This window comes from Scyliorhinus torazame, chromosome 17, assembly GCF_047496885.1.
Source record: "Scyliorhinus torazame isolate Kashiwa2021f chromosome 17, sScyTor2.1, whole genome shotgun sequence".
Taxonomy (NCBI): domain Eukaryota; kingdom Metazoa; phylum Chordata; class Chondrichthyes; order Carcharhiniformes; family Scyliorhinidae; genus Scyliorhinus; species Scyliorhinus torazame.
In genome coordinates, this window is record NC_092723.1 from 182,015,728 (window position 1) to 182,028,270 (window position 12,543).

At 43.8% G+C, this 12,543-nt stretch overlaps 1 protein-coding gene across 11 annotated transcripts in view; it reads right to left on the reverse strand.

Moving 5' to 3' along the window:
• Positions 1-2,219: 2,219 nt before the first annotated feature.
• mrtfba (myocardin related transcription factor Ba) overlaps positions 2,220-12,543 on the reverse strand; it is a 324,052-nt gene continuing 313,728 nt past the window's right edge. For all 11 annotated transcript variants that reach the window (XM_072481794.1, XM_072481799.1, XM_072481798.1 and 8 more), the window contains 3 exons: positions 9,436-9,579; positions 8,511-8,571; positions 2,220-7,051 (listed from right to left, as the gene is read on the reverse strand). In XM_072481794.1, coding sequence (XP_072337895.1) covers positions 6,513-7,051; positions 8,511-8,571; positions 9,436-9,579 — 744 coding nt within the window. In that variant the 3' untranslated portion in view covers positions 2,220-6,512. The remainder of the gene's footprint in view (positions 7,052-8,510; positions 8,572-9,435; positions 9,580-12,543) is intronic.

Below are 12,543 nucleotides of genomic sequence, written 5' to 3' on the forward strand. Positions count from 1 at the left end.
TGCTGTCCACAATCACTGCATCAGTAGATTGTGGTGAAAATACTCTGATATGGATATCTGTGGCGTGGGAAGCAGTTAGTGGCTTGTTTTATTGCCCTTTTTAAAAGTGGCGTTGAGCTGCCTAACTCAGTTGGTTTTACTCCCTCGGTGATGCAAATGGAAGTTCTCTCTCTCTCTCGTTTGTCACCTATTAATTGTTCAGTGGTGATCATCAGCAGGTGATTTCCTTTCCCATGTTTGATCTAATACTGTAAGACTTCATGGGGTTGGTCGTGAATGTTGTAAGCCACTGCAGTGTGATTATGTACCTCTGTCCTGTCTGATGATGATAATAGGAGTCTGGGACATTATTAATTAGCCGTGGTACGATGCTGTGGGCAGCTGTTGCTTGACTAATCAGTGGGATATACCTCTCAATTTTGGCAAAAAGTCCTCCTTTTGCTGTCTAGGACAATGCCAGCTGGTCCAACCTGTTTTTATTTCTGACAAAGGGCAGCTAAGAATCCACTTCAGTGCTGGGAGTCCCATTCCAGACCAGGAGAACAAGACTTTCTTTCCCAAAGGGTGTAAGTGAACCAGAGTGGGGCTTTTAATGACCATCTTGTAGGTTGATGATCTTTAAATTGAATTAATTAATAAACTGGAATAAATTCCCCTGGCTGTCATGGTAGAATGACTTGAATCCAGAATCTTTTGACATATGTACACTTATCCAGTGTTACAAGATAGAGACATAACCCATTCACAGAAGGATGGAGACGTGTAGAATTCCTACAAAGCAATAGATGCTAGCTCAATTAATAATTTAAAATATAAGGTAGCGATTTCCGCACGTGAAGCAGCAGTTAGTTATAGATGAGCCACGATCTCAGACTGGTGGAACAGGTTCTGGGGCTGGGAGATCTACGCCTGTTTCTTTATTCCTGTTGTGGAGTGATTTTTGTTTCCCCTGGGATTCTGTTTGTGCTTTGTGAAGGAAAGAAATGGAAGCATCATCAATGCAAGAACAGGTCTCCACATTGCAGGGTTTACAGACCACAGTAACGGATTTATTCTTGCTGTGTTACTCAAAAAGGCGGTTTCTCTCCCAGATCTAGGCCACACCCCCTTTCTGGTGTGCCTCCAAGTCAGTTTCATGTGGAGAAGGTCCCATCAACTTTTAAATTAGAGATTACATGCAATTTCCGTTATGATAGGTCTTTTAAAAAAAAAAAAATCCCACTTTCAGGGCCAATTTGGCATAGCTCATCCAACTACCCTGCACATAGAACATACATACAGTGCAGAAGGAGGCCATTCGGCCCATCGAGTCTGCACCGACTCACTTCCACCCTATCCTCGTAACCCCTCCTAACCTTTTTGGACACGACGGGCCATTTAGCATGGCCAATCCACCTAACCTGCACGTCTTTGGACTGTGGGAGGAAACCCACGCAGACACGGGGAGAACGTGCAAACTCCGCACAGAGAGTGACCCAGCAGGGAATCGAACCTGGTAGCCTGGCGCTGTGCTACCATGCATCTTTGGGTCATGAGGATCCACACAGACACAGGGAAAATGTACTAACTCCACAAGTGACAGTGACCCGGGGCCAAGATAGAACCCGTGTGCTTGGTGCTGTGAGGCAGCAGTGCTAACCTGTGCCACCCTCCCTGTACCGATAACTAAAGATATAATGGTCATTTGGGGAGCTTGTGCATCATAATGGGGCTGTTTAGCACAGGGCTAAAGAGCTGGCTTTGAAAGCAGACCAAGGCAAGCCAGCAGCACAGTTCAATTCCCGTACCAGCCTCCCCGCACAGGCGCTGGAATGTGGCGACTAGGGGATTTTCACAGTAACTTCATTTGAAGCCTACTTGTGACAATAAGCGATTTTCATTTCATAATGATTCTGTGATGAAATTCAATGCTTGTTACAGAGGGTGTTGATCTGGTTTCTCAGGTAACCTGGGATACTTGCTACAAAAGGAACGGACCTTCCAAGCACAAGTAAGGATGAGAAAGATAGTGACCAGGAGTGAATGGGATGGAAGATGGACACCTCACCAGTGTCCATCATCACCGGAGACAACGATTCTGCCAACTGGAAAACATTAAACCCCTAATTGGCCTCCCTGGGGTGGCATTTTTGTCAGTACAGTACACACCTGAATGCAAATAAAGGGAGAAATCGGTGTTACTGAAACTTGAGGTTAAGTGAACTGCACTAGAATGTAAATCACAGGACATAAAACATTTTATTGAAATACAGCAGTAATGTAAAATTCATGATACATATCATCAGTAACTACAACACTGCCAATATTTACAAGGCTTTTACACATAAATGTCCTTACATATATACAAATGTGCAAAATGTACGGTATTTGAACATGATGTGGAATTTCTCATGGTTGCAAATAGTTATTACAAAGGCATCATGGCATGATCTGGAAGAAACACACATTTTTCCTGGACCCCCAAAGGTTATACGAAATATCTAGTGCTATAATGTACAGAATTTCAATTTTGGAGTTTGTCAACAATTTTATAATACATTGAGATGCAAAGACATAGAGTGGGTATGAAAAACATACACAATGCCCTTACTATAAGCAATGTCTAAATCTAATGTACTTTACTGCGGAAGTGTATTTCTAACTTCTTCAGGGGCAAAAATCATTTTCTCTCTCTCTCTTTGGTAATTGCTTGATTTACATTCCAGGATCATAGTCCAGTCTAGTCTAACCACACTATTTCTGAAACCAACACTATTATATTGTAAAATATATATTTCATTGTTTACCACATTAACCTTTATGGTTGACAGACTTACATTTCAGCACAGTTCGAAGAGCGAAGCTGCCTGCCTCAATAATCAACAAGCCTTTTCCAATCAAACTCTTGGGAGTCATAGAATTCTCTATGCAGAAGGAGACCATTCGGCCCATCGAGTCTGCATCCTTACAAAGAGCACCCTACTCAAGCCCACGTATCTACCCTATCCCCGTAACCCCCCACTTAACCTTTTTGGATAGCCAATCCACCTAACCTGCACATCTTTGGACTGTGGGAGGAAACCCACGCAGACACGGGGAGAACGTGACAGTGACCCAGCCGTGAATCGAACCTGGGAATGTGAAGCAACTGTGCTAACCACTATATTACCGTGCTGCCCACTCAATGTCTAAACAATACACTTATTGTGAGCTTTCAAATGTCGCTGCATTTGGTAAACTAATCCAACAACAGCTAGAAAATATATTCTGGCACAAAAATATAAAATTCCTTCATATTTCTTTCAAAAAAATATCTTTTTGAGTAGAAACTTCTGTCGGTCAGCATTTGAGGACAAATGTGTAAACTACTCTGTGTAGTTAAGACCTGCACCCGTTTCAGCAAATGGAAGAAAGCAAACAGCTTCCGGTGCAGGGGGATCTGGACGGCTGCGGGAGGGTGGCGATTTTGATGGAATAATGTCAGGCCGGCTTAGTGACACATTCAAACCACTGTGTGCTTTTCACAGAGTCAATTGATTGGGGGCAATAGCTACCTTCTTAAGGGCTGCCTTGAACAGATTGTGTCCATTCTGCCAAAGCCACTCCAGAATCGAGGCCAAGGCTGGGATCGCCACCCTCCCAGTAAAATTCAGCCCAGTGTGACCGTGCAGCCTTCCGACACTCTACACTAATGCAAAACTAATCCTACGGTTGAATTATATAATCCCTACAGTGCAGAAGGCCATTTGGCCCATCAGTTTTGCACCTACCCTCTGAAAGACCACCCCACCCTCACCCTATCCCCACAACCCCATCTAATCTGCATAGCCTTGGACACTATCATGGACAATCATGACCAATCTACCTAACCTGCACATCTTTGGACTGTGGGAGGAATCCGGAGCACCCGGAGGAAACCCATGCAGACACGGGGAGAAAGTGCAAACTCCACACAGTCACCCAAGGTTGGAATTGAACCCGGGTTCCTGGTGCTGTGAGGCAGCAGTGCCAACCACTGTGCCATCATGATGTAGACCATACGTCTACCAAAGAAACTCCACTCAAGTGTGTAAGACGGGGCAGGATTGATACGTTGAGAAGCACACGGTTGCTTTAACCCAGTTAGACCTGGAGCCCTGGATTACCGACATGCCAATCCCAAATATCGGCTATGCCATTATTGGAAGGCTGCAGCCGTCAGACTGGTACTTTTTCACAAGCCTGGCAGCACCAGTTACCCTTGGGTTGCTGCTCTATCTATATATACCCTGGTTATGTGCAGCATTTAGAGACACCTTGGTTCCTTCTGTGAGGTTTGTGAGAATGGGATAAGATTTTCAAAAACAAATTCATAAGCTGCAAGTTGAAATGAAAAATGAAAATGAAATTAGTTGGGGCACTAATCGTGGAGAGAGATTGTTCCTTCGCTATAGTCACATTTTGGTGCCTGTTAGTTGGATGTTGTTGGCTTATCTTTTTCTGAAATGCTGGCATTTGTAACATTACTGACCTGTTTTCAGAAATACACTGGAAAGCCAATTATGTAATCAGTGTTACTTTGACAAAGACATTCTACGGCAATGAAACATTTGGCTTTCAATCTGCTGTGTGCCTCTTTGCTTAACCAGATATGCAACACAAAAGCGGACTCTAAAGAAACATTAAACAATTGGCCCAATCAACAATTCCTCAAAAGATTATTTCACTACAAACACAATAAAAGGACTCATTATGGAAATCCCCACAGCTAAGTAACTTTAAACAACAAAAACATTCAAACTCCAAATTTGACTTTTTAAATTGTGGGTTGCACCATGCTGAGGAAGATTAAACAATCCCGCATTCTCTGAAATGAACCATCTAAACATAAACCATTACAGGGGCAAGCTGGGAATAGAGTGACATCAGTTCTGCTAAATGCTGAATCATCTGAAGATTTTTGAATGGCGTAATAGATTCCTGAACTGGTAAATGGCAATGATTTATTTTGGGTTTATATATTTACATTCTTCATACTACATTTAATTTGTTTGTAAAATATAGACAATTTAATCTCAAAACCCTCAACCCTGCTTTAATTATTTATAAAATCGCTGCCCGTGTTTGATCAAAAATCTGCACTTTGACATTTTACTTCCTTTGGCTGATAATTGAAATAATTTCCATTAAAAGGGCACATTTCATTTCATAATGTTACATCACATCGTTAAACTGTTTTCATTCACAGTGTTTGGCAAATCCTTTGGGGGGGGGGGGGGGAAGAGAACAGAATCACAAAGCAGCTTAATCAGGGAGATCACATATCGAGAACACATATCGAGAACACAAAGTGTTTCAATATCTCAAACTTGTGAACATCTGACCAAAGCTCTCAACAGCTCTTCAAATAGACAGCCCTTTAAAAGTTCCCAGTTCAAACACTATGCTGGCAATTTGCTAATTATTAAAGAATGTACCACACTAGCACTATTGCATTCTCATAATTCATTGCTTGTAGTTTGGAATGGCCTCCAAAAATGATTCAGTGAACTCAGTTTTATTTTTAAAAATACACAACTCATGAATATAAATATCGCCAAATCCTTTTTTCCTGGTCGACTAAGATCTGAATCGTATTTAACAAAAGAAAAGGCATTGGGGACATGTTTGGCATTGGAATAATTCATTCTGATTCTTCTTGTTTTGGAAGTTTGGTTCAATGTTCTAGAGGGTCAAACACCTTGTCCACCTTTACATGCTGAAAGGTGATACCGATCAAATATGAAAATTAACAGGCGACCGTTAGATAAAAGATGCCACAGGCTTACGAACCAGTCTGGAAATGTAGAGATTCTAGTGAGAAATGGTGTGCCTGAGGTTAGAGATGAGTCTCTGGCTGACATACGGCACTCCCATGCTTTTGCAGGATTAACAGTGAGCCAAGAATTACACTCAAAATCTACTACAGGTTCAGTATCCGCAGTCCTTATAAACTGGGTGACTTTTCTTCCCCTGGACCTGGACAATCACATCTTCTTTGTGTAGAAAAACGGAGGAAAACATTACTGAAAAGAACATTAAAACAAAATGTACAAAGTAGGAAAAGATTAACTAGTTCCCAAACATCTCTGCATTCAAAAGATTAGAACTCAGGACATTAAAAATTCACTGAACCGGCCAGTGTAATAAACTTCACAATGACATGCACCTTGGCTGAGCCAGCCGACAGGAAAGTTCATCTGCATGAAGAAGAAATTCCAATTTCAATCTTCATTTCAACAGAACAGTAATTACCACTGACAGCAGAATAAAATGTTACATTAATGTACAAAACTTCCAAATGGCCAGACTATAGGATTGTCAGTTTGCCCTGAATCATCACCTTTTCTGTGTGTCACTGCCCACTCATCGATCTAGAGACAAGAAAGCGAGAGGACCAGAGAATCTCAACTTGGCTTGTTTTGTTACTACATTAGAGTACTAACCATTACTAGATGATTGACACAACACTAAGAAAGCATATTGATTTTGTTCAGAAGCCACTCAAAGTTGTATTACTCCCAATGTAGCTGAAGATCATGACCATCCAGAAAATCAGTGGAAAACACGCTAGGAGCAGCGCTATGGATGGGAGTGAGCCCTGTACTTGAACCAGGCATCGTCAGATCGAGCCAGTCCATACCGTCCAAATTAGTGTCTGGGAGGTCCAAGTTCAGGCAAGAATTGTCCGCTGAGAAATGCATATCACAGGTATCCATCGCAGAATGCTGCTGCTCCAGCATGTTGGCTGTATTCAGTAGATCATTGTGAAGATCCTCCATTAAAGGAAGAGTGTCAGAGCTGTCTTGGCTGACCGTCATTTGAGGAATATTGGCGCCAGATGACAGCGTGCCATCCAGAAAGGCCTCCAGTTGATTTTCTGAACCAATGGTGAGATCATTTGTTGATTCAAGGGGGAGTGGCGGAGGTGCCATCTGAACGCGTGCTGGTGGGCGAGACAATGCGGAGTTTACGGGTAAGGAGGAGATATTGGCTATAACAGCTCTCATCTTGGTAGCGGGCAATGATTCTTCTTTGACAATGGGCGAAATCTCTGTTGCGCAACAGAAAGTGGTAAAGTCAGTGGGACTGCACTAAATATTTATTTTTAAATATTGGTAATAATTTTACTCTGTAGAATTATAGAATTTACAGTACAGAGGGAGGCCATTTGGCCCATCGAGTCTGCACCGCCCCTTGGAAAGAGCATCCTACTCAAGCCCACACCTCCACCCTATCCCCGTAACCCAGAAGCCCCGCCTAATCTTTTTGGACACTAAGGGCAATTTAGCGTGGCCAATCCACCTAACCTGCACATCTTTGGGCTGTGGGAGGAAACCGGAGCATCCGGAGAAAACCCACACAGACACGGGAAGAACAAACTCCGCAAGGACAATGACCCAAGCCAGGAATCGAACCCGGGTCCCTGGCGCTGTGAAGCAACAGTTCTAACCACTGTGCTACCGTGCCGTCCATAGTAGTTGGGAAATAGCTAAATTGGAGGGTTTCACATGTCACAAATTTTAGAAGTCTTTTGAATGATCTTAGTGCAGGTTCTCAATAATAATGAATCAGTTTCCTATTCCCACAATTGGTTGAAATTCCCACCAAGGAAGATGTATTCATAACATAGGAACAGCAGTAGGCCATTCAGCCCCTCGAGTCTGCTCCGCCATTCAATGAGATCATGGCTGATCTGTCCCCTAACTCCATATACCTGATTTTGGTCCTTATCCCTTAATACCTTTGCTTAACAAAAATGTATCTATCGCAAATTTAAAATTAACTGATCGATAATCAATTGCCGTTTATGGATGAGAGTTCTAAACCTCCAAGGTCAAACAAGTTGATTGTTAACCTGCAAATCCTTCCAAACAGGCCAGTGGCTGGTGGTAAGAGTGGGAGACACTGCTGGTCAGGCATGCTTGATGTGGAGGTGCCTGTTCCGGGAATTACGAGCTACGGAAACAGATTAGAGTCTGCACCAGGTGCGGGAAGCGATTTGGAATAATACCGTCACGTTGAAGTGTTCCTCAATCTGTAGAAGATTGCTGCACCCCATACCAAATAGTTTCTCCAGGTGAGAACAGGAAAACTAAAGAACATTATCTATATGAAGGGGCTTCACCTTCTTGCAACAGACCCATGTAAATCACATTGAACGACATTACCCTTCTGAGTGTGACCCTTCCCATGGTGCATTCTATTCCCAACACAGTAAAAAGGGTTAAAAAAACAATATTGTGCGTTTTATTGTGACGATCATGTACGTCATGCAGCTATTCCATGGTATAGCGTACCCTATCCTCCAATTCTTTCAGGTACAATTACTTATTGTTTTGGGGGTGATATTAATGCAGATGTTCCATACATGGTGGAATATCTGTTCAAACAATGAAGATCCTACTCGGGAAAGCAGTCTTATGTCTTCATCTTCCACATAACTAAACTTGTATTTCATCGATGTTAGTGCAATAGTTCAATTCAGCGTCGATAGGTTGAATTCCCCTTACCTCCACTCTCAATTAGAATATCAAATAGATCATCCATCTGCTGACTGTGTGCATTGAACACCTGCACAAAAAGTCATCTTTGGGTTACAAACAAATGCAATAAACCCGACATACAGACTACTTACAATCACTGTGTCCTCAGATTATTGATCATTTGTCAATGTGGAGGATTAGAAAGAACATTGGAGATTTAGAGTTAAACCACACAACAAACATAGACGATCGGAGGGGCCATTGAGGGGGGTCAGAGGAGGGAGAGCGGAGGGGGGAATGGAGCAGGGGGGGGGGGGAAAGGGGAGGGAGCCCCGGGGAGAGGAGGCAAGCCCAGGTGGGGGGAGCCCCGAGGAGAGGAGGGAAGCCCAGTTGGGGGAGCCCCGGGGAGAGGAGGGTGCCCCGGGGAGAGGAGGAGGGCCCGGAGGGGGTGGAGCCCCAGGGAGAGGAGGGAGCCCCGGGGAGAGGAGGGAGGCCTGGAGGGAGGGGGGGAGGGGGGGAGGGAGGGAGGGGGGGAGGGAGGGAGGGGGGGAGGGGGGGGGGGGGAGGGAGGGGGGGGGGGAAGAGAGAAGAATGGAAGGAGGCCTGGGGGGATGGTGGGTAGAAAGGGTCAGTGCGAACAGTTTACTGTCCCATTTAAAAAAGGCCGGAGACTCTATCAGATTATCCTCACACCTCCAGTTCATGTTGACCTCGTTTCCGACACTGTGGCCTTGTCTTCATGAAATTAATCAAGTGCATGCAGGAGGGAGGGACAGTGTTAGCAGCACTTACATTAATTAGCTGTGACTATCATTCCCTCTAAGTGACTGGCTGCATTATTTCCTGTGTGCCATATGTCAGCGTATTAACCGCAGTATCTTCATTAGTATGTCCCAGTTGATTGTTAACTTAATTATTAGCCTGGTTTAACTCGTTGCTGCACAGTGCTTACCTCCTGGTGTTTTAAATTGCGAGTCTGCTTGACCGCTTCTTCGTATCGAGGAGGATCTTTTGTCTTCGAAACAGGGTTACTGAAAACCGAGTGTTGGATTACTAACTGCTGCTGTGAGTGAGGAGGCGAAGTGGATGGTCCAGACTGCGGACACAATACAATGAATATAGGTTATTCCGCTTTGGAATAAGTTCTTTGGGAATAATTATTTCTTGATCGTAATGTTCATTACTGCACCAAGAATGGAAATGCAATGATTCCATAAAATAACCTTTAGTTAACAGAAAGCTACTTCCAAAGGATGCACTAAATTTCAGACACTTTATATGATTAAAGGTAGAATTGAAAAATACATGTGACGTACATCAAACACTATTGAAGTTAGAAAGATAAATCAAACTTCTTGAAACAATATTGTCTAAATCCTCAGCATTTACTATAATTCAAGTGTGTGGACCATATTTTTGTTTAATAAACTGTAACAATTAAACTCGCCGCTAATTAATTCTTGGGAGTTTTTACAAATATAGTGAGAGTTTTCTAACATCTTGGAAAAAAAAATCAAGCCCACAGTACAATCGGCAGAGGATGAGAATCAACGGATAAACACGCAAAACGAAGGATGGGAAAAGACCACTCGGCCCATCTAATCCACCCTGTCCAAACATGGTGTACCCCCCCCTCCTCCCCCCATCATAGAATTACACAGAATTCACGGCTCAAGAAGCGGTAACTTGGCCCAGATCACCTTTGCCCCTGTTTGTACGTCACACAAACCTCCTCCCACACTACCTTTTTTTTTTAACCCTACCTCGAATATTTCCAGATCAAGAAAATCTCCACAAAATCGGAAAGAAAAACCTGACGCCCCTCTTGCGGAAAAAACTGAAAGTTCCTCACTAGGTTTGCCAATGGCACTCAGGGCAAAGGAGCTGCAGGCTGTGGTAACCCCTAAACATACTCCTCCTCCTCGCAGGAACTGCTCCTTCTCCCAGGGGGACGGTAGGAAATCCAGAATTAGCAGAGAATTTAGTAATCTCTTGCACAGAGTAACAAATTCCTGTGGGGAGCAGGGGTGTCACCACTGTCATCAGTTTAACAGGATTTTCACTGGACTAAGGCAGTCAGCTTTCCTGTGAAACCTCGGATTCAAAAAGAGGCAAAAGCTGAATTTATTCAGGAAAATGGGCCCTCAGATTCCAAGAGTCACTGACTAGAGAGGAGTTGGAATCCGGAGAATCTTCCTGAACTTTGGGGTCCATTTACACCATGAAGAACTTGGCACTGAGGAAGTCAAAACCATTTCATGCGGCACAAAGCTTTTCAAATTACAATACTGCAGAATAGAAAGAGGCCATTCAGCCCATCTAGTGCTCTTCTGCATGAACATTTGGTCTCATTCCCTTCACTTGATCCCAAGTCTCTTTTCAAGCAACTACCCAATTCCCATTTAAAAGAATTTGTTTCACACGGCTTGAGATGGTGAATTCCACATTTTAACCACCCTCTGTTTAGAGATATTGACCCTAAATTTCCTGTGTTTTCATTGCAATGAATGTTTTTCTCCCAAGTTTTTAGTAACTTTGTCCTGTGTTATAGGGTCACAGGGACCGCTAGACTGAAAAACAGACCATTCTGCGAGAAGGAAAGTTGAGAAGACACCAAGAGATTGTGCAGGAAAACAGTCTGGAGGAAGAACGTCAGGCATGATCTAGTTGAATGGCAGAGCAGGCTCGAGGGGCCGAATGGCGGAGTAGGTTCGAGGGGCCGAATGGCGGAGTAGGTTCGAGGGGCTGAATGGCGGAGTAGGTTCGAGGGGCCGAATGGCGGAGTAGGCTCGAGGGGTTGAATGGCGGAGTAGGCTCGAGGGGCCGAACGGTGGAGTAGACTTGAGGGGCTGACTGGCAGAGTAGGCTTGAGGGGCCGAACGGTGGAGTCGACTCGAGGGGTCGAATGACGGAGTAGGCTCGGGGGGCCGATTGGCGGAGTAGGCTCGAGGGGCTGAATGGCCTGCTCCTATGTGCCTAATTGAATGATACAATAATAATGGAGTAGTTACTAATTAATGACAGCCAATCACTATCAATTAGACCACGAGGAGGTGAGGAAATCCTATCAATGATAGAAGGTTTGTGGAACCAGAAGGTCAAACGTTATCAGATCACAGATTTGCAGAATGGTAACAGCAAAGAAAGAGGCCATTCGCCCATTATCTCTGTGCAGGCTCTCTGCAAAAGCAACTCAGCTAATCCCACTCTCGTGACCCTACCCCATAGCACTGGAAATGTTTTCTCTTCACTTGCATATCCAATTCTTTATCGCTTATCCTCTATATACTTAGTGTATGCCTTGTTCTTTAGTTTCAATTTTACCCCTATCTCTACATACCGCCATGACAGCTAGTTTGGTCTTGCATTTAGCAGAATATATTTCTCCTGATCACATCTGTTGCTTCCAAGCATTCATATGCCATTTCTCCAATTACTAATAGACAATGACAGTTCAAGTGAAATTTCAAAATGCCAGAATGTATGATGAGATGTCATGACATAAGAACATAAGAACTAGGAGCAGGAGTAGGCCATCTGGCCCCTCGGGCCTGCTCCGCCATTTAATGAGACCATGGCTGATCTTTTGTGGACTCAGCTCCACTTTCCAGCCTGAACACCATAACCCTTAATCCCTTTATTCTTCAAAAAACTATCTATCTTTATCTTAAAAACATTTAATGAAGGAGCCTCAACTTCTTCACTGGGCAAGGAATTCCAGAGATTCACAACCCTTTGGGTGAAGAAGTTCCTCCTACACTCCGTCCTAAATCTACTTCCCCTTATTTTGAGGCTATGCCCCCTAGTTCTGCTTTCACCCGCCAGTGGAAACAACCTGCCCGCATCTATCCTATCTATTCCCTTCATAATTTTATATGTTTCTATAAGATCCCCCCTCATCCTTCTAAATTCCAATGAGTACAGTCCCAGTCTACTCAACCTCTCCTCGTAATCCAACCCCTTCAGCTCTGGGATGACTATCACTGACAGAGAGCCAAGAGGTGATAACAGATCAACTGGATTTTTACAATCCACCCGAAGTGGAGACTGGGCGAAGCTA